Source organism: Cryptomeria japonica, chromosome 8 (genome assembly GCF_030272615.1).
Source record: "Cryptomeria japonica chromosome 8, Sugi_1.0, whole genome shotgun sequence".
Lineage (NCBI taxonomy): Eukaryota > Viridiplantae > Streptophyta > Pinopsida > Cupressales > Cupressaceae > Cryptomeria > Cryptomeria japonica.
The window spans coordinates 739,807,249-739,828,895 of NC_081412.1; the positions used below are offsets into that span (position 1 = coordinate 739,807,249).

Here is a 21,647-nt window from a genome sequence, read left to right on the forward strand (position 1 = left end):
AAGAAAGGGCAAATCAGGTTAGACGATTTAGCAGCATACTTTATTTCAATAAGCAATCGTACAATTTCTAGTTGTTGGCCGTACAATTCAAGATTGGCACGTGGGGTACAGGAAAGGGACGTTTTGTCCTGGAGGGCCAAAATGCCTTCCTTCTTGCATTTTGGTTGCACAATTTCCAACGCCTAACACATACAGGGTATTCCATCACTTTTCTGGCTTGAAGAAATAATTTCCTAAACTTGTACACCTATTTTGGTCAATTTCCCAAGTTTTGGCTGGCAAACTCCAGAATTCTTTATTTAAAATAAGCTAAGGACCTACAGGTATGTTTTACGTATTAGTTTCATTTGCAGCAGTTATCTAATTCATAATATAGATTCAATTGCCCTATATTTGGTATCTATTCAATTTTATGAGCAATCCTTGCCTAGTGCACTTGTTATTTTTTATTCAAAATTGTTCAAAACCCTTGAAAAAATCCAAAAACAAATCAGCAATGGTATTTCAGGAGAGTTAGAACCAGCAGGGTTCTTACAACTTCATATTCTTTTCAAGTTATGATTTAATTTCTAGATACATAAAATGATGAGTCTATCCCCTATATTGAATTTATCAATTAGTTTACCTTCCTTGTCTTTAAAAATATCTCTAGATTACCATATTAGAATGTATAGATAGCTTTGGATAAAAGGATCTATGTACCTCTTTACATTTTCCATATTAAGATGTTTCCCATTTGGGCACATATGTTTACAAGAACGTGCAACATTATACCAATCAACATTCTTAGAGTTGACTTCCTAACCTTTGACCTCATCTAGCAAAACATGAAAACGCAAATAAAAGTTTCCATCATCTTCTTCCTTCGGAAGATGTCAAACCAATATTAACAACACTAACAATTGAATCAATAACCATATTTAAAAAGTGAACTCTTGCTGACCTAACTACCATACCATTGATGTGTAGAAGAGAGTCATTTGCCAACTCACACCCAACACATCTCGAATGCTTGTTCCAATACAAGCATATTTTGGATGACTACACTCTACCCAAACATCATATCTATAACCAAAATGACATGGAATTTCTTACTAGAATTCTAAATTACTCCATCATTGTTGTCAAGCAAAAGGTGGCATTCCACTATTCCTTGCATTTTACCTCTAAGCTACAATCACTAAATTTTGTTTTTGTTCTCAATCTTTTCAATATGCTCCACACTCAAATTGGATCTTCCTCTTAACCAAGTACAAGTTGAAAACTTACCAACAACAATGATATTAAACTTATTACATACCTCAAATATCACCTAGATCACATGCCATACTGCATAATCAATGTTAAAGAAGGTGATTTACTATTTCTACATTCTTTGAACAAATTATCAGTCAAGTCCCAAATCCTTGTGTACATGCTTTTATATTTAAACAAAACAATCTTTCTACCTTAACTACCAGCTATACCTTTCATTCTTTCCATCTTCTTTGAATGTGTTCCATGATGACTGCAATAAATTTATACTCCAAACTCCAAAGAGCTTACCTTCTTTAGATAAGAAATTTACTTTATCGCAACCATCCTTGTGATTAAGAATACATGCCTATCAATATGACAATGCTGAAATTCTATTTATGGGGTAAAGGTTCAAACTTCAAATGCTTCTCTTCAAGCATAGACATTTTACATTCAATCTGAAATTTTTATTTCTCCTTGACTTCATTAATGCGAGATTTTGTTTGTTAGAAGTTTCTAGCACGTTGTTCTATCAAGAACCCTTCACCTTTAGTTTCTATGGCAGATTTTTTTGTTCTTGCACACTTATTTGTTCCTTCCCAACTTTCGTTGGCACTGGCTTTGGCTTTTCTTCTTCTTTTGGCTTATGCCCTACAGATTCCTTTTTGGCATTTCGTGTAATTTTGGGTTCGATATATTTGTCATTGGTTCCATGATCTTCTCTACCTCTTCATCTAACTTTTTTGAATCTTTACTTAACATTACCTCCAAGTTGTGAATTTGTCATTTGTCTTGACATATGTAACTCTACTCCCAAGGTTCTTTGTTTGAGAAGCAAAGTTTCTTTGTTTGAAGTTCATCTTTGCTTGCATATTCCTTTCTTGTGATATGTGAACCCTTCTTTTGTGAGCTTGAAGGAGTTGTCTTAGGATAATATTGCTCCATAGTATTAACAACTCTATTAATGTAGTCCTCTTAGTAATCCTTGGTTCAAAAGTTCAAACTTCTTTGAGAAAGTTGCATTGGGCTCTTGATCCTTGACAATTTCTTGGGAATTTGTTTTTGACATCTCTCCTTCATGAATGTTTCTTTCTAATCTTGCTCCTCAATCTCCCCCATAACAAGCTTTTGAGTTTTGGCCTAAAGTCTCTCTCTCAACTCTTTTCTATTCCTCCATATTTTCATACGTAGATCTTGCAAGTTATTCTGATTTTCTATTAGCATGTCCAATTGCTTCCTCGGTTCAACTAAACAATCCATTGCTCCTCCATCTAAATTCTCGCTATCGGCTAGCAAAAGTAGAATTTTGATCCTTTTCCCTACAAGATGGCAAGATAATTGCTCTAATACCACTATGATATCACCAATTAGGGATGTTCAATATTTCAATTTGATTTCACTCCACATGAGATACCAATGATTAGATCATATTTTAAATCAGGTCTATCCTAACAAATAATAAGCAAAACAAAATTTGCAAAAATTAATTCTTGGCCCTTGCAAAAGAACAACAACTTGCAATAACTATGTTAATTACAACTTTAGTCGATTCAATTTACTAAAATTTCAAGAACAGTAGCAGCAATATTATTATCAAAAAAATATGATGAATCTTCAACCAATGGTGCTACAAGAGCCACCTCAGAATTACAAACCCTAGGCACTAATAGAGATGCCTCAACCTCAAACAAATTGGCATTGTAGGAGCCACCCGAACAACAAATCAATGAAGTTCAATTACAATACCTGTGTGGAGTTGTCTGTGACTGGTTACAAGGTTTTTGTCTACTAACCAGCTATCGAAATCAAGGGGTTTTCATCATCCAATCTCCAATGATAGACAAACAAGGTTTCCAATCCATTCGAGTAGAATTAATGGGTAAACAAGCATACCACTCTTGATCCTAGACTTTGTTAAAAAGGTAAGTTTCAAAAAAAAGCTTTTCCCTCCAAAATTAACCCACACAAACCTTTTTGCCAACACCACTTTAAAACTGTAAACTTATTACATAATACTCACAGCCCCATAACCTAGGCCCTCGCAACATACTTAAATATGATGTCAATACCCTGTTTTATTTCCCTAAGCCCTTGGGAGATGGAAAATCTGCTTTCAGTCCATCATGGAATTTTATTGGAAACGAAAACATTGCATATTCTAAATAAAATTCACTCTAAATTATTCAAATTACAGAATAAATTTGGATGGAAACAGTTTGCCTCATTCATAGTATGTACTCACAACATACGTGTCATTGTCTATGAAAAAGAAAATTTAAGATTTACACTAAACTATTCAAATTAAACATCTATGTAACTTTGACGCACTAGATCCCCCTGCTTGTAGCAGCTTAGCCGAAGTACATCTTCTGGTTTAAATGTAATCCAGCTGTTCCCATAAAAAAAGATTGTAATGAAGAGTTTGTCATATCGAAAGAAAGGGTTATGACTTGCCAAAAAGATATAATGGCAAAAAACTGGGTCATTACTGATTTGTAAGTGAGAAAGTCGAAGCTATATTTAAATCAAATTCACTGTATATTCTTCAAATTAAACAGAATACATTTAAGAATAACAACCTTTCTTATTCGAAAGAGGACATTTATGGTATGCACTGATTTCTTCAAATTAAGTAGAAAACAAAATTAAAATAAACAGGGAAAATGGCATCTACCTGAATAAAATTCACTCTAAATTCTTAACATTAAACAGAAAAAAATCCGAGGGAAAAGGTAAAACAATCCACCTTAAATACAATTCACTTTATTTTCATCAAATTAATCAAAAATAAATTTGAGAATAACAATTTCCCTCCTTAAAAAAGAGTATTTGGGATATGCACTGGCCAAACAAAAAGTGAATTGACTGAAAAAAAAAAGCCCAAAGCTAAAATTCACATCGAATTTAATCAGATTAAACAGAGAATAAAATTTAAGAAAACTCAAAAAATATAACACCACCATTTGGCTGAATAAATTTACTACAGATATTGGGGGAAAAAACAGTCTGCCATAACAGAAAAAGGATATTTTGGGTACATACTAGCATAAAAAAAATTCACTCGAAACTCATAAATAAACAGTAAAAAAAATTGGGATAAAAACAGCTAAATGAGTACTGAAGCGAATAAAAACATCAAGAAAGTAAGATTTTCCACAGTGTGTCAAGCCATGTAATGTATTATCAGGATTCAACTGCATTATTTTTGAGCCACACTCACTGACCCATATTTCATTGACCGGGAAAAAACCTTGTAGTTTTTAAGTCAAACTCATTGACCCATATTTCATTGACTTTTATAGTTAAACTTGTCAATGAAATATGGGTCAACGTGTTTGACTCAAAAACTATGCAGTTGAATCCTGATAACACAACACATAATGAATAAAAACAACTATGTTTTCTTCAAATTAGACAGGATTAAATTTTAAAGACACAAAAAATGGCCTTATCGTAAAGTTTCCAAACCACAAGGCTAGAGTTTCCAAACCAGAAGAAAACAGAGAATAGTTTATTTACCTGAGCGCAATATCATAAAGAGAACAGTTATTTACCTAAATAAATTCACCATAAACTCTTCAAATTAAACAGAAATATTCTAGAAAAGAAAAGACCAAATTTGATGAGCTTTCGTAGTGGAGACCCATGATCAAATTCCTAGGACACATGCTACATCCATAAAGGTAGAAAATTAGTATATATAATTGGGCCAACTACAATATCTAAGTGGGGATATGACCCATCCATAAGATGCTTAAATATATAAAATCGAGAATTTATAATTATCTAAACAACCACATCCAGAGTTGGATATAGAATACGCTACAGAAAAGACCAGGCGCAAGTCACTTGGATTGGCATGGCCAACACACAAGGCCGGGCACAATTTTTAGATGAATTTGATGAAAGAAATGTCCTACAGTTGTGGCATCTAAATCCACGGTTGCTGTGTAAGGTGAACTTATCAAAAACATATTAAAAAGAAAGTTTAAATGAAATATTAGAAAAAACATCGGCCCCCAAACAAATTATATAAGGCTTCTTAGTGAGTTTATCGGCGGGTAGAATAACAATTTAAATAAATAAACAGCTTCGCTAAACAAGAATCACCACAATTTTCCAACCAAGAAAATTTTGATTAAAAAAACATTGAAATCACTAACCGCATATTTTGATTGGTGCCTCGAGTTCCAACAAATTGGGCTGGCTCATAAAAATATCCTTGGAGGAGAGACAGAGCTGTCGGATCTCTGCCTCGGAGAGCTGAACCTGCTTGCCAGGCCTCGACCCTCTCACTTCCAGCAACCTGTTTATTATATCATCTAGAGCCTGCGGGTCCATTCAAACCCCTCGATATTTCACAAACCCTAATTATCTCCAAACCCTAGGGTACCAATCGAAACCCTAGTTTCCGGTTTTTTTCTGTTTCAAAATCTGTTGTCACTAACACAAATCTATTGCTTTTTCCCAAAACGAAACCTAAACTTATGTTGGGTTTTATTAATCTATCATTAACATGACATTCTCATAATTTACAGGCCAATTTTGTTTCTCTTTCTCTTGTTCTCTGCAGATCAGGCCAATCTTGGTTGAAATTGGTTAAACGAATAGAGTTATAATAAAGTTGTAAAGGTTTTATTTAAAGACTGGTTAGCGGGAAGTTTACAGAATTGCAGAGGCCAAGAAACGTAAAATCGAAATCGAGAGCGGGGAGGAGATGATGGCGAGTTAAAGTCGAGTTATATGATGAAGCGAATCCTTTCATTTTTTCTTGGTATTTTCCTTGGGTTGAACTTTACCTAACAGCATGCTTTTGTGATTTTTTTTCATTTTTTGGGTGGGGTTTGTATTTTTTGGGTGGGGTTTGTAGTCCTCTTTCTCGAGGATGACCTTTTCCTTTCATCAAATTTTGAAGTGGTCTTCTTTTTTTTTTCAAGTTTTGAATATTCTTATTTAACTTTGAATTAAAGATTAAAAGAGAATAATATTAATTTTTAAAGAATTTGGGTGGTAAAAAGGTATAATTTTTAAATTTAATTGTAACAACTTCAACATAAAGACAATAACAATAAAGTTAAGTTCAAAGAGTACTAAGCAATTAAAGCAATGTTTGTAGTAGGTGGACTTTGATCATCAAGGTTTTTCCCTACACATCCCAAGGATAGTATCCTTAATTGATTTCTAGTTAATGAGAGATGATTTTGCATCTTCAAGATTGTTCTTAATGGGTTGTTGAGCACAAATTGGGGAGATGGCAAGTTGTAGGTAAGGAATTTTGCTAGAATTAGGCCAGCCAGCATCCTCATTCTCTTGAGAGGAGATTGAGGGGAATCTAGAGGGTTGCAACCAACCATGTGAAGTTTTTCTTTCGAAAATTTGGGGCTTCAATTTTGAGAGGGTAAATATACATCTAATGTAAATTTAAGTTATTTTTTTATTTTGTGTTGACCTATCACCCATCTCTACTCACACATTCATACACCCTTATGCATTTATATTATCCACTTGTTATCACAGTTATGCTCACTCTTATTTCTATGCATGCATCATCTAATGAGATTTAGCCCATTTTTTTTGTCTTGAAGATTAGTTCATAATCACAAGGTTGTCCTTATTGTCACAAACTTGTCCTACCCTAACTTATTTTTCTAATGGTTAACTTGTTAAACCCGTGGCAAGATTGAGAGGGGCAATGAATTAGTTTGAAATGCTTTTGATTTGATCTAACTAGTGTTAAATAATAATTAGCAACAACACTAATAGAATCAACCATCAACACATGAACACCAGATTTATGTGGAAAACCCAATTAGGGGAAAACCACGGTGAGAATCGTACTCATAATATAAATATAAACGATTACAAAGTTTTAGGCTTACTACCAGGGAAGAATATGCACCTGATTGACTTGCATTGAGACTAAGGTGCACTACCTTAGGACAAGATACATAGATTTGCTCAAATGAGGCACACTACTTCGGGGCAGGATACACAGGAAGCTTCTAAGAGACCCATTGTCTTCCACCAACAAAAAGAATAGTAGAACTAATATGCAAATAATATCTTGATCATGAATTGTCCTTGAAGCTCTATGTCAAGCAACCAAAATCATGACAAACATCTCCGATAACCACCGTTGTCACAACACACCATCTTACTAAATGTATCACCTTCAAAGATCTTCACAAACAAACTTTCACACATCTATAGTCTCAAATCTACTTGCACATCATTTACATTCTCTCGTCAATTCACACACTCCTATACACAACTCACACATCCACACTCCTTAAATATAAGATAGATCATCAAAAACCCAATTGAGGGTTGAACAAGAATAGAAATAAACATTATTACACAAAATAAGCCACCTGAACCAAAAATACTCAAAGCGATCCACTCCAAAAGAAAAAAGGGACCCAAAAGCATCACAATACATCTTCCAAATCGAATCCAATGAACCACACACACTAACACATCCTCCAAAGTCGTCACCAAACGAAATGTGTAGATAAAAAATAAGGCATAGCACTCAGTCTACCAAATGACATCTTCCAATGCAAATAACTTGATGCAGATCCCAACCCAACATGGTGAGATTGATAGCAATGTTCTCACTCGACCTTCAATGCATATCTAGACCAAAAAGGTATGATCCAAACAAGATAACCCAATCAGACACACGGAACTATAACATAACTAAATATACCAAGTACAAACCAACATAGCTCACTTCCAAAATAGAATCACCATCAGAGAATTGAACTAAAACACTGCACAAACCACATAAACATGTTCATGAAACTGCAACATGATATTCAATATATTCGGAGGCCACCAAAGACATTCCAAACCGATTTGACAAACATCCTTACTATTAGAGAATATTAACAATCAACTTCTACACTCCACAAATCAGAAAACCAATCAATGCAACATTCATAAAACATAATATTTACCATCCAAAGGAATGCAAAGCATTCTACCAATGAGACATTAAATATTGTTTCTTGCATATTTTAAGTACTCTTTCCAACATACATTAAAAACTTGTTCCTACATATTGAGCTTTCCACAACCAACACCAAAGCATCAAACTCAACAACAACATTAAACACTAGACAAAGAAACCTGCAACAATATAGGATCATATCTAGATCAAGCTCCATCCAAAAAACCAAGTTTGACATCAATGACAACCAAACTCATATTTCCAACAATCTCCCCCTTTGTCATTGATGACAAAACAAAAAAAATATCCTTCTTTGAGAGATCTCTCCCCCTTTGACATCAAAGACAAAGAACACAACATTACATGTTGATCATCCAACATCATCACAAACATCCCATACTCCACTGCTCACCCTGAGAGCAGCACCAACATCAATCCAGGAGACAGAGAATAAGCTTTGAAACTGTCCCTAGAAAGATGCACCTCATTTATGCATCTAGTTAGAGAAAGGAGGGGTAATGACCCCTAGCTTTAATCTAAGATACACAAAAGTATCCTTTGACAATGCTTTAGTAAAAATGTATGCAACCTATTCTTTTGTAAAAATGTGCTTCAATCTTACTTCCTTTTTCTACAACCTTCTCTCTTAAGAAATGATACTTGATTGAAATATATTTAGTTCTTTAATGCATTACCAGATTCTTTGAAATGTTTATAGCACTAGTATCATCACACGTGATAGGAATAGCTTCATCATACATTACTCCAATATCCTTAAGAGTTTGTTTCATCCAAATAACCTAAATACAACACGACATTGTTGCAATGTATTATGCTTCTACAATAGATAGAGATATTGAATCTTGCTTCTTACTTAACCACGGGACAAACCTGTCTCCCAAGAAGAATACACGATCGCTAGTATTGTTCCTATTATCAACACATCCAACCTAATCTGCATTTGTGCATGCCTTTAGCATGAAATTTCCATTTTTTTTACACTAAAGACCAAAATTTGGGGTACCTTTCAAATACTTGAAAATCCTCTTCGCAACTTGCTCATGTGATTCCTTCAGACTTGCCTAAAATATTGCAGCTAAACATACAGCTTGCGTATGTTGGGCCCATATAAAATTTTCATTCCATATGCGTCCTTATTTGAAATAATGCTTATCTAATTCATTGGTCAAGAAATTTGCTTAAATTTTTGCTCATGTAATTTAGCCCTTGTTAAGTTCCACTGCGTTGAACTTGAACCTTGAACTTGAACTTGAACCTTTTTGGTTCAAGGTTCAAAGTTCAACGGGTGTTGTTTTGAATGTCTTCCCTCCCATGTGATTTTAAGGTTCTACTAGTTCTTGTCGGCATCGTGCATTCTTTGAACCTTGAACTTGAACCTTATTGGTTCAAGGTTCAAGGTTCACGTTTTGTCATGTTAGTGTTCTGTTGTGGTGGTTCTGCAAGGCTCAAAGTTTTATGTATAGGTTTCTTGGAAGACATGTGACTTGCCACGTGGTGACAACGTAGACTTTTAGAACACGATAAACGGCCACTGAGGGGAGGAATATTCTTTCTCTAATGATTTGAAATCTGTTATTTATGGCAAGTATGTGTGAAGATCTGTTGTGTTAGAAGTGAAGTGACTTAATATTTAAAGCATGCTTCAGCGCAATCATTTCAAAGTAAGGTCACACGAATGGGGAGTAATGAAGGCAGCTTTAGTAATGATTGGTAAGATTTTCTCGGCTTTAAAACTGAGTGGTTGTCTGGTCGGAATTATTATTTTTCTTTAGAAGATTTTGAAAAGAAGTTTTTGGAGCGGGAGAAGTAGGCTGCGATAGAGGTTTACAAAGGACAGAGGAAGGTATGTTCAACAACTTTCTAAATTCTTGCAGTTTGTTTTAAAGATCTAGGTATTCTGTTAGCTACTTGTTTATGTTTTCACTTTCCTTCTTCGCCTGGGATTAATTTGGGAAAACTGCAAACTAAAACATGAGGCCTGTTTTGCCCAAATTGATGAGCTCATCTTCCCTTATAAGCTCTTTACCAGAGTTAGGTGATACAGTGTTGGTTCAATAAGATTTAGATGTCTTTCTGGAGAGAGTAAAGAATTCGACTGCAGACCCCATGATGAGAGATGTAGCACAGAGTGGATTATTAGAAGTTGTCGCCCTTCCCACAGCTGCCCCTTGCCCTGAGTTAGTCTTAGAATGTATGAATCATTATGACAAGGGTAGTAGATGCATAAGGAAAAATGATGGTGAAGTCTTGTTGTCTATTGATAGACAAACAGTAATGGCAGCCATGGGTATTCCACACTGGGAACCCTATGAAGACTGGACCATTGGTAAATCCTATGAAATTTTCTCTGAGAAAAAGCAGTACTATAGAACTGTGATTGCATGGAATTGGCTTTTGAAATTCCAAAAAGGGGGCTCGAGGTTGCCGAGACCTTTAACTCGTGAACATTTAATTCCTGCAATCTAAGACTTGGTAATACTGTTGAGCAAGGTAAAGGGTAATTCTCGTTCTTTTTACTGGGAGGATTGGAGGTATTTCTTCATCCAGGTCACTTTGGATAGAAGTCGGTTCATCGACTGGGGAACTGTCATTGCGGAAAGATTACATGAAGGTTTGAGTAATTATCTGGGAATGCCCAATTTTTATATGTCATCCTATCTATTGTATATGTTTGCCTATGTGAGAGAATGGTCAGGATTGTCTCATGTAAAATGGGTTCAAGGCATGAGAATTTATGAGTATCATCCTAATCTGACTTTGAAAGGGCATGTAGATGATTATCTCTGTTGGAATGATGTTTTCGCTGGAAGACTAACCTTTGAATTACAGGGTAATTTGCATAGAAGAATGTCTGCAGAAGCAGTTGAGCTTGTTAACATATATGGCAGTTTCTTCATACAGTTCAGCCATTTCACTTATCTAAGAGTCGGAGGATTTAAGGGTGAACCCTTTAGACTTCCCAGGTACGTTTCAGACTCCTGTATTTTGATCGAAGTTTCTAGACAGCTTGCTTATGTCGCAAAAGATTATTGTGAGGATTCCGACACAAGTGGGATTTTTCCCATTGATTTAGGCCATTATAGCTATAGGTCAGTCTCTGATGCACTGAATCTTGAACTGGAATTTAAAAGGTTTCATTTGAAGACCTCTGTGAAAAGGGATAACTTTGATAGTAAGGGTTTCATTGCTCAGTATGTGAAGAAGATGGTACCTGATCAACATGTTCCCTAGTTGGAGGATTATTGGGAGGGTTGCTATGATGAATTTGAAGTACGGAGAAGGAGTTGGTCCAGATTAACTTTGAAGCAAATTCACGACATGAAATTGCCCATGGATACCTCGGGTGTCACCACTGATGATGAAGATATACTTGACTCAAAGTTTATGAAGCGGATCCATGATGAATCTCTTCCAGAAATGGATTGGAGTAAGAAGATGGGGGATAATATTCAGACATGCACTTTCAGTGTAATCCGCAGGACGGAAAATTGGCTTAGGAGTTGCCGATTTCATCCGACACGAGCGAGCAGTTCAAAAAGCAAAAGTGGGAAGAGGAGTACCGCAAGTAAAACTTATGTTTTGACTAATATTCTCGTTTCTGATGCAGGAAAAGGACAGGCAAGGATTAAAAAGGAGAAACTTGACACCGGGGTTGAGCTTTCTATTGCTGGTCGAGTCACTAGGTCGAGGTCCAAGAAGGGATTCAAGCCACTGGCTTCTCACCTCATTCTGGATTTGGACGCAGAGGAAACACCGAGCAAGATGACATCCCTTGTTCCCGAAGCAGACAAGGTCTCAATTGACATTGATACTATTTTTTAGGACCTAGGAACACTCAAAATCCAGTCTCATATAGACCATGCCACACCGCCACCCTCAGCAGGTTTTCCACCCATGCCTTCAAAGGAACTGACTCTAGCACCAAAATCGTTAAGTGATTCAATCACCAGGAAAAGGAATGTAGTTCTGATTTCAGTATCAATGGAGGATGTTGTGAGTAAATGTCTAGGAAGGTCTACAAAGCCCAAAAAGTTGAAAACAGAGGCAATGATTGATTTTGATGAGAGCACGAAGCATTGGACAACAAACATTGCTAGACCCGAGTCCAACAAAGATGCTGCTACGGCTTCAGAAGCGGACTGTGTTGTTGAACGAATTGATTTGGGGGTCGGAACCAAAGCCATGGATGTGAAGCATCTGAAGACTTCCACTAAACGAATCATCTCCCTACTTGGAAGGATGAGAGAGACAAGGTCGAGTTGAAACAAATTTTAACGCAGATGGCCCAGTATATTCATGCTTTGCAGAACAGCTCGTTGCCATTGTCCCAACATTCAGGTCCATTTAGTCCAAAATCACCTAGCAATAAAAAATTCTTGGATGAAGTTCAGCGAAACAGGATGATTGCTGAGGTTTTCTCAGAGTGGCTCACCTCAATCATGCATCAGGCAACTAATTACATAACGGATTTGGTCCAGATTTTCAAAGACACCAATGAAGTTACCAAAGCATCAGACTCCGACTTGGTCTTGTGGCAGAAAGAGAAATCTAAGTGGGTCGTGATTTCAAAGCAGATGCGGGATATTCAACGTTATGGTCTAATGATCTTTCTTGTTGAAAATCAAGTGTCGGGACTAAATGAAGATGTAATGTTCATTTGCAAGGAGAGTATTGAGTGGCGCAACCAGATTATTGAACAGGGTTATAATGACTTGGCCAGTCTACGTGGCGAATTAACAGCCCTGAGGGCGACCATGCAAAAGGACTTACACTGCGTGGATGTTCAATTACTTAAAGAGGACAGTGAAACTCTTGAAGACACTACAGAGATGATTAACCAGTTCGGCAGCCACATCAGACAAATCAAGATGGAGAAATCCTTGTTTGTGGAAGACTTTACAGGGATCTCTAAAGTGGAGTCAATGCTCACTGTTTGTCTCGATCACCTGGATTCTCACCGAGGTAAAGTGCAGATGGTAAAGAGAAAGAAGGAGCTCTGGAAGCAAAGAGTAATTCATATCAGTTTGCCACACATAACTGTAATCCAGGAGTTTTCAAAAGTGCATCGAGAGTGGAGCGCGACCAAGGCGGTGATGGCATCTGTCCAAGACACCAACCCGAGTGATCACACCGGAACTGAGCAGACAACATGACTAGCGTTGCTGGCAGTTGTTTGCTAGCAAGTCTAGTTATTTCCTTTAAGTTTCGGTTATACAGTTAGGGTTGTTTTCTATTAACTCTTATGAGTTAATTCTACTTTGGTTAAAAAGAACTATTGGGTCTGGTGACCTATAAATATTTTATGTGATGACTTTGAAATGGTTCACTAAGTTTTTGGAAAAGACTATCTTTAAGATTAGCTAAAAACATTTTGTGTATGTAGAAAGTGGATGACCATCGGTGAATGCAAATCTTATTAACAGATATTTTTGGTTTCAAATCTATGTGTTTGATTTTTGTGTAAATCTATTTCGAAGGAGGTGTTGTTAGGCTTTCTATGTGTGCAGAAAACTATTGGCTAAATTCATCTCAATAAGCTTTTTCATTTTGTTTTAGTGTTCGTATGAAGTCTGTCGACTTTACATAAAAAGTTATATATGGATCAGTGCTTGCATTCATTTTGTATTGACTGGTGTATGCAATTGCCTTTAAGTGCTTTCTGGTGAAAAGCATTCTATTGATTGTATGTAATTTGGAGCCGAATGAATATTTACTAGAGGGAGTTGTACCTTAATTCAGAGGTTAATCAATTAAATGATTTTCCAACTGTTTTGGTAGAAAGTTTGTCTGCCTTCTTATGATCCGCAGTGCTTAAAGATTAAACAAGTAAGAAAAGACAAATCTGTTTACCAACAGCATAATATCCAGTCTAGTGGCAGTTAACAGTCCTCCAATCACATAACTATACTTCTTTTGATCAACTTTCAGAGATTAATCATCTTTTCTCAACTTACAAATGTAGTGTCGTAAAATGTACACCCTTACTAGGGTGGTACAATTCCACACTTAGTTTAGCACATGCCTCAGTGTGTTTGCATCCTGCATTGTAATTTTCCTTTAAGCATTTAATTTAATTAAATCTAAAGTCATGTTTCATCACTTCATACATCATAAAATTGGGCCCTTTACCCCAAGTGTGCCCCTTTTTATTCCTCCTATGAATCATTTAATCATAAACCCTAATTATGTCCTATTTTGATCTTTTATGCCCGACTTTGCATATCAAAACATCTCGAAATCAGTTGTAACTTTGGGATTTGCTCTAATATTATCATATCTAACGATCCTGAAAATTTGGTTAAAATTTGGTGAGACCGTGGTGGGAATGCACATGGTCCTCAACTTTTTTCTTGAAATTTCGGGAGCACAATCCTATGATGTAATAATGCTTAACCCCAAAAGATTGGCGGGAAATTCCTAGGTCAGCCTAAACATGAAATTAAGATCTAGGGTTTCATACTTAAGAGCTCTCTTTCTTCATTTGAAGGGGTCCTTCTTCTAAGAATCTAAGAGAAAGTTTTTGGAGCATAAGAACCTTCTTTGCAATGAAAGAGTAGATCTTCGAAGTCTTCAACAACATTCAACATTCATCCACCAAACTTTCATCAAGCATCATTTTATTAATTGGGGCTTTTGAAGATGTGGAAGAACAATAGGAGATCACCAACTGATGATTGGCTTGCACCTCTCCCTTGGGGTTGGGTATGGTTTGATATTGTTTTCGTGTCTTTGCAAAGCTTCATTTTGATTCATATTCATGCTTTAGATCACTTTGCATCGTGGATTTAGAGCATTTACTTTGTCAATTATAAGCAATTAGGGTTTACTCTTTAGGGTTCCTCTAGATTGTTTGCTCTCATTTTAGGATCTTGCATGTATATAAGGTTCTTGCACACACATTTTTAGTACATTATCAGCTATTTGTGGAGGTGGAAATCACTAACACAGGGGTTTGACTAAGGCAAAACCCCATATAGCCACCCCAAATCCTATTTTCCGGATTCAGATACAGGTTCAGATCCAAGCGTCACTGGAAGTTTCGGGACCAAAAGAGCACACAGAGAGTTTTTCATTGCAGATCTCAGCAAAAACCCTAAGGACAGGGGTGTGGCGCCCTGTTTCTACCTAGGACAGTGGTGTGGCGCCATGGTCCTACCCTTTGTTAGTAATATTTGGCAGAATAGTGTCTTGCAAGCTTCAGAATCCATCCTGTCAGTTGCAGCTCCAGACTTGCAAAATTAGGATAGTGGTGTGGCACCTTGGTCCCAGACATTTTTGCTTAGATTTTAGACACAGGTGCACCTCTGATTTTGCCTTTTGATCTATACTTTTCAGCAGTATATCAGTTGTCCTTTGATTTGCGTTCTCATATTAGGGTTTGCTTGCTTACTTGCATTCTAGGTTAGATTGCATTTTTGCATCATTCCTCTCTCTCATTTACAACAAATGAATAGAAAACCTAAGAGGTGATCCTCGACTCTCTCTTCCACGCAAGAAGTAGCCCAAAGTGTGTCACCTTCCTAGGCTCTTTTGTATTCTATGAGTGTGTATGAGAGCGGTATTAGGGTTTTCATGCTTAGTCTCACGTTTTCCCCTACACAACAACTAACAACCAAGGGAGTAGCAAACAGTTTATAATTCTCCATTTCAATCTTCTTCAACATTTTTTGACATACTTGGCTTAGGAAATAAAAATTCCTTCTAACTACGTACTTGCAAACCAAGGAAGAAAGATAACTCACTAAACATTCATATTTCAAATTACTTATGCATCTCTTTTGCAAACTCTTTGCATGGACCGCCATTTCCTCTAAATATAATATCATCAATATAAACTACAACAATCAATAGTTTGTTACCTTCGACTTTGAAATAAAGATTGACGTTAGTAGTACCTTTTTTGAAATTTTGATGTACCAAATATCTATCCAGTCTAGCATACCAAGCTCTAGGTGCTTGTTTGAGTCCATATAATATTTCCTTCAACCTGCAAATCATATCAGGATCTTCTGACAATTTGAACACATTCAGTTGTTCAGCATATACTTCTTCTTCAAGTTCTCTTTTTAGAAAAGTCGACTAAACATTCCATTTGATATGCCTTAAAGTACGTATGAGTAGAGAAAGCAAGAAACATCCTTATAGCTTTCATCCTAGCTATTGGAGAAAAAGTCTCCTCGAAATCTATACCTTCAACTTGTGAATAACCTTTACATACCAACCTTGCCTTGTTCCTTATAACCTATCCATGTTCATTGAGTTTGTTTTGGAACACTTGCTTAGTTCCTATTACATTTTTGTCCACCGATCTAAGTACCAATTCCCATGTCTGATTTTTTTGTATCCGATTCAATTATTCTTCCATTGCTTTAATCCAACTATCTTTTTTGCTCTCTTTTATCCAACTATCTTCTTTGGGGACCTATTGATTGGTAAAGAAGTTGGTTTGATGACAAAGAGAAGATGAAGCTAGAGGGATAAGAGGAATAATTTGTTATTGGTGAAACTTCATGTGATATGTTTTTTCTTTATTTTTGACACCCCATTCCAAAAACCTTCATTTTGTTCATTAAATAGAAAAGTTTATATTTTGGGGTCTCAAAGGTTTTCTCATAGTGTTAGTGTTTCATTAAGGCCTTTTAAAATTGTTGAACACCTATTCATGTTTTGCTCGAAGTCAAAATTCTACCATGGTTTCAAAACCATCGATGGGGTTCTCACAACCCACCTTGGATCCAACAAAGCCTTGTATTAGCAATATTCTTTAAAGTCTCAAAAATCAATCTTTATGTTAGGTTTTGAAACCACCGTCGAGTCTCGATAGGGTTCTCGCAACTTGTTGCAGACCCAACAAAGTCTTTGCATTCTTAAGTGTAAAAGCTTTCAAAAGGTCCTTGTCTCTTCAAAGTGTCGATCATAGTGGAGGTTTTTAAAACTTCTCTAGGAGTTATCGAGGTTCTCACAACTTGGTAACTTTTCAAAAAAAATTATTTCGAAAGAAAGAGGTTTCAAAAGGACGGATTTTTCTTTCAAAAGGTGATATGCTTATTTGGTTTCAAAACCATTGTTAAGAGTCAATAAGGTTCCAACAACCTTGTTGGGCTCCAATGTGAAACCAATAAATTCAAAAGATCCCAACTAAAGAAGAAGTAAAAAGAAAGATATAAAAGTTCGATGAAGTTTTGTGAGTTCTAACATCTCTTTTGGATTTTGAAGAGGTTTCCACAACCTTGTCAACGGTTGACACATAACTCATAACTATTTCTCCAAAGGCTTTCAAAGGCAAAGAGAAGATAGAAACAAAAGAAGACATAAAGAAAAGAGAGAAAGAAAAAAATCACAATAGAAATTTATTAAGGTTTTGAAACCCTTGTCAGAGTCCAACAAGGTTTTGACAACCTAGTTGAGCCTCAACTCTCTCTCTCAAGAGGAAGATTTAAAATTTGGCATCACAACCCTACATTAATTCTTGTCGAAGTCAAGGTAGGTGTATTAAATGCAAAAGGTATTAAAGAAAAGACCACTAATTTCTGTTCATTCCAAAATCATTTGCAAATGAATATCATGGGTTGTGGAGAGTGCTAAGGACAAAATTAAAGCAAAAAGTTTGTGGGAAAATCGGAGAAGAGTTTCTTCATCAAGCCATCTTAGAAGCATCCCAATTGGTACGTGCACATCCCTGGTACTCAAGTAGTGATCTCTATCACTCGTATTAAGCATCCTTTTCATATTTTCAAAGCAAAAATTATGTACCCTAGGTGGCACTCTGCCAAATTTTCTCCAAAATTCAAGGGTACAAGTTTGAACCAAAGTCTACAAATATGAAATATAAAATTTAGGCTTTGAGCATTTGTTCGACCTAGATAGTACATTGCAAGAAATAGGAGATACAAGGTTAGGGAACATAAATTTAGAGGACTTTTAAGAGAGACTAAATAGTCCAAATCGACATCCAATCACTTAAAGGCTTTCTAAGAGTGGTTTTCTTGAAGTTGTTGTTTTCCTAGTTGCTACATACAACACATTAATTTGGTGTTGGAATGCATCAAGCATTACAACCCAAATACTAAGGAAAGCATAACTAGTGATTAAAAAACTACTCATAACTCTAGATAAAGCTACTATCAGTGACTATTTTAGATTACCCGAGAGAGAAAAGTATGTTTATTTTGATTTCACAACTTCACATGGGCATTCCAGTGAGAAGGGCAATTATAAGAGCATAATTGCTAGATAATGGTCTGCAATGTCTAAAAAGGATAAATCTTAACTGCCCAAAGGATAACATGAATCTCATTTCAAATAAGAGATTGTAGAAAACATAATAATATTGCACAAGTCGAAAGGTAACATGAATGTCCATGAATTTGAAGAATGAATGTTCTTCTTTGTGCAAATTATATCTACATGAAAACAATGCCTTGATTGGGCTAGATTGATCAGCGATAGACTTCACCGTATGATTTCAAACATTTTTTATCAATAGATTTTTCTATATGTCCTCCTGTCTTTTCTATGCATTGCCCTACACAAGACCATCGTTGGGACTAGCACATGTCAAAGACTTTGATGATCATATTAAATTTTTTAACTACTATCTTGATCTATAGTTGGAGAAAAGATATCACAAGCAGATGAGGGTGGATGATATATTCACCTTAATATTGGTCAAGGAATTATAAGGGGATTTGAGCCAGAGGATTTCTCCTAAATCCATTTAGTTGATAAACAAATATGGTAACTGTAGACACCTAAAATTGTCATGTCTAATTAAATAAATATTTTATTTATTTAATTATTTTAGCCTAATTCTTCTATTGATTAAATAAATCTTTGTTTATTTAATTAACTCATTTATCCTCTTCTAGCCTTATTTCCCATTTAAATAAATACATTTATTTATTTAAATTATCCTTTTTCCTAAATTAAATAAATACTCTTATTTATTTAATTGATCCCACCTCCTCTATTAATTAAATAAATCTCTATTTATTTAAATAATTCATTAGCCTTTTCTACCTATGACACATGTCATTCATCTCTTAATTCATACACTACCCACCCTCTCATTATTTTATTATTTTCTCTACCTACCCTCTAATCTTAGACGACCATTTATCTTTTACACCTCTTAATCTTACCCCTCCATTTCATATAGTGTATTCTATATAAGGAGATTCTTCCTTCATTATCAAACCCTAAGCAATCTAATCAATCTATGCTAACTCAATTAAGCATTCAACTACACTACGCCTTGGCACTTTCATATGTGATCCTACTTGCAACCACATTTCCGTTATTTGTTGAGCTCTTGTGCACACGTAAAATCTGAGAGCAAATATATCAAGCAAGATCAATGGAGATAGGAAGAATGGAGATCCAAACCCTATTGGACATGTGATGGTATAATCTTTGTGATTTCATTTGATTTGCATTGTCTTAGGTAATCTTCATATGTTATGGTGGATCTTTGTTGTTGTTAGGCTAGGGTTTTGTGGTTGAATTCATTTAGTCTTTCAACATTGTTGTTATCCATTTTCACCATAAACATTTTGGAACACTTCGTGGGACATGGATTTTTGTTAGATCTGTGTTTTTTTTGCAGGTTTTTCTAACCCTATATTGTTGTTTTGTAAAACAATTTGTACAATAACATTGTGCAGCTAGGCTTTTGGAGACAAAATCAAGATCTTGGAGAGATTTGATCATATCTCACAAACGGCTTGGAAATTTTGCACCAAATTGTTTTTATAGGTTGAAGACAATATCAAGAGATCTCAAAGAAAAATTTAGATCTATTGGAGCATATTTTAATTTTCTATGAATTTTTTATAAATTTTCATAAAAAATTAATTTTGAGAGAAAATGAGCGAATTTTTTGGATTTTCTTACATTTTTGGAAATCTCTCATAATTATACACAGGATCTGTTCTTTGTGATTTTAATTTTGATGCCAAATATTTTCTAAAAAATCGGATCTTTAAAAATTAGGGTTTTTCCTTATTTTGATCAGATCTCACAAACGGCTTTGACTTTTGGTATAATATTTTTTTTGCAGGTCAGGAAAATTATCAGAGGTGTTCAGTAAAAATTTTAGATTTTTTGAATCAAGGTTTCATTTTATATGAATTTTTTATGATTTTTCATAAAAAATTAATTTTGAGAGCAAATTAGCAAATTTTTCGGATATTTCTTACATTTTTGGAAATATCTCAGAATTATACATAGGATTTGTTCTTTGTGATTTTAAATTTGATGCAAAATCATTCCTAAAAAATCGGATATTTGAAAATTAGGGTTTTACATTGTTTTACTCATATCTCACAAACTGCTTGGATTTGTTGCAGAAATTTTTTTATGCAAATTTGGAAGACCATCAGGACTGTCCAATAAAAAATTCAGATTTTTTGGATTGAGTTTACATTTTTTATGAATTTTTTATGATTTTTCATAAAAAAATAATTTTTGGAGCAAATTAGCAATTTTTTTGGATTTTCTTACATTTCTGGAAATCTCTTGAAATTTTACAGGTGTTCTTTTTTTATGATGAATCAGATCTTTGAATTGGTCAACAAAACACATTGTTGAAGGCCCCTATTTCACAAAGTCTTTTGGATCTAAAATTTACCTAACTTGTGTGCTTGCAGGAAGGGGTGATCATTTGAAACAATCCAAACTACTAATAGATCTTTGTTGCAGGACCTTGGCAAGGGTTTTTTGATCTTTCATTGTGTGCCTTGTTTTCATAGATTAGCAAACACTTCAATTGATGCACTAAAATTGAACCAGTGTCTTTTGTGTCTTGGGCAATAGGCTCTTTTTGTTTAATCTTTAGAGGGCCTGTCTCCCCGTGTGGTCATTAGGACTACTAGTGAGGAGAGAACGACCCAAGTGGTAGCGAGGAAAACCCACATCTTCCGAACCACTATAAACAACTGTATCCATTGTGAAAACTATGGATAACGCGTGCTGATTAGTTCATACTGACACTATGTCTCCCCATAAACCCGTTTGATCAAATTTATTTGATCATTTGTAGGACCTAACCCCTACCGGTTGGGAGCCTTCTGTATTTAGAGAGCTAAAAGTGCCGCATGTATGGCCACATGAGCAAATGCCCTCATTAGCACCTTTTTATTTTAGAAGCCAAAATCCTTCTAGTTGTTGGGGCAAGAGGTCGGACCTTTGGAGTGGCCCACACACATACTGTTCTTAGTAGAGATACAAAGTTCGCCACGAGGAGTTTTCGTGGGGACTGATGCTTGGTTGCCTCGAGAAGTGAGTGTCGAGGGTGGAGCCAGTGGGGTCAAGCATTTAAGTATCCGCTCTGAATAGCGTAGCCTCATGTGGGAATCAACAACTATTGTCCTGGCCAGCCATAGGAGTTGTGCTTGAATTATTTTAAACAATCAAACATTCAAGACCCAAACATCAAAAC

The 21,647-nt window shown here is 35.6% G+C and overlaps 1 protein-coding gene across 1 annotated transcript in view; it reads right to left on the reverse strand.

Moving 5' to 3' along the window:
* The window catches only part of LOC131061443 (serine/threonine-protein phosphatase PP1 isozyme 3), a 34,669-nt gene extending 28,568 nt beyond the window's left edge, over nucleotides 1–6,101 (reverse strand). Inside the window, exon 1 of the mRNA XM_057995138.2 lies at nucleotides 5,400–6,101. Coding sequence (XP_057851121.1) covers nucleotides 5,400–5,577 — 178 coding nt within the window. The 5' untranslated portion in view covers nucleotides 5,578–6,101. The remainder of the gene's footprint in view (nucleotides 1–5,399) is intronic.
* Nucleotides 6,102–21,647: the final 15,546 nt, after the last annotated feature.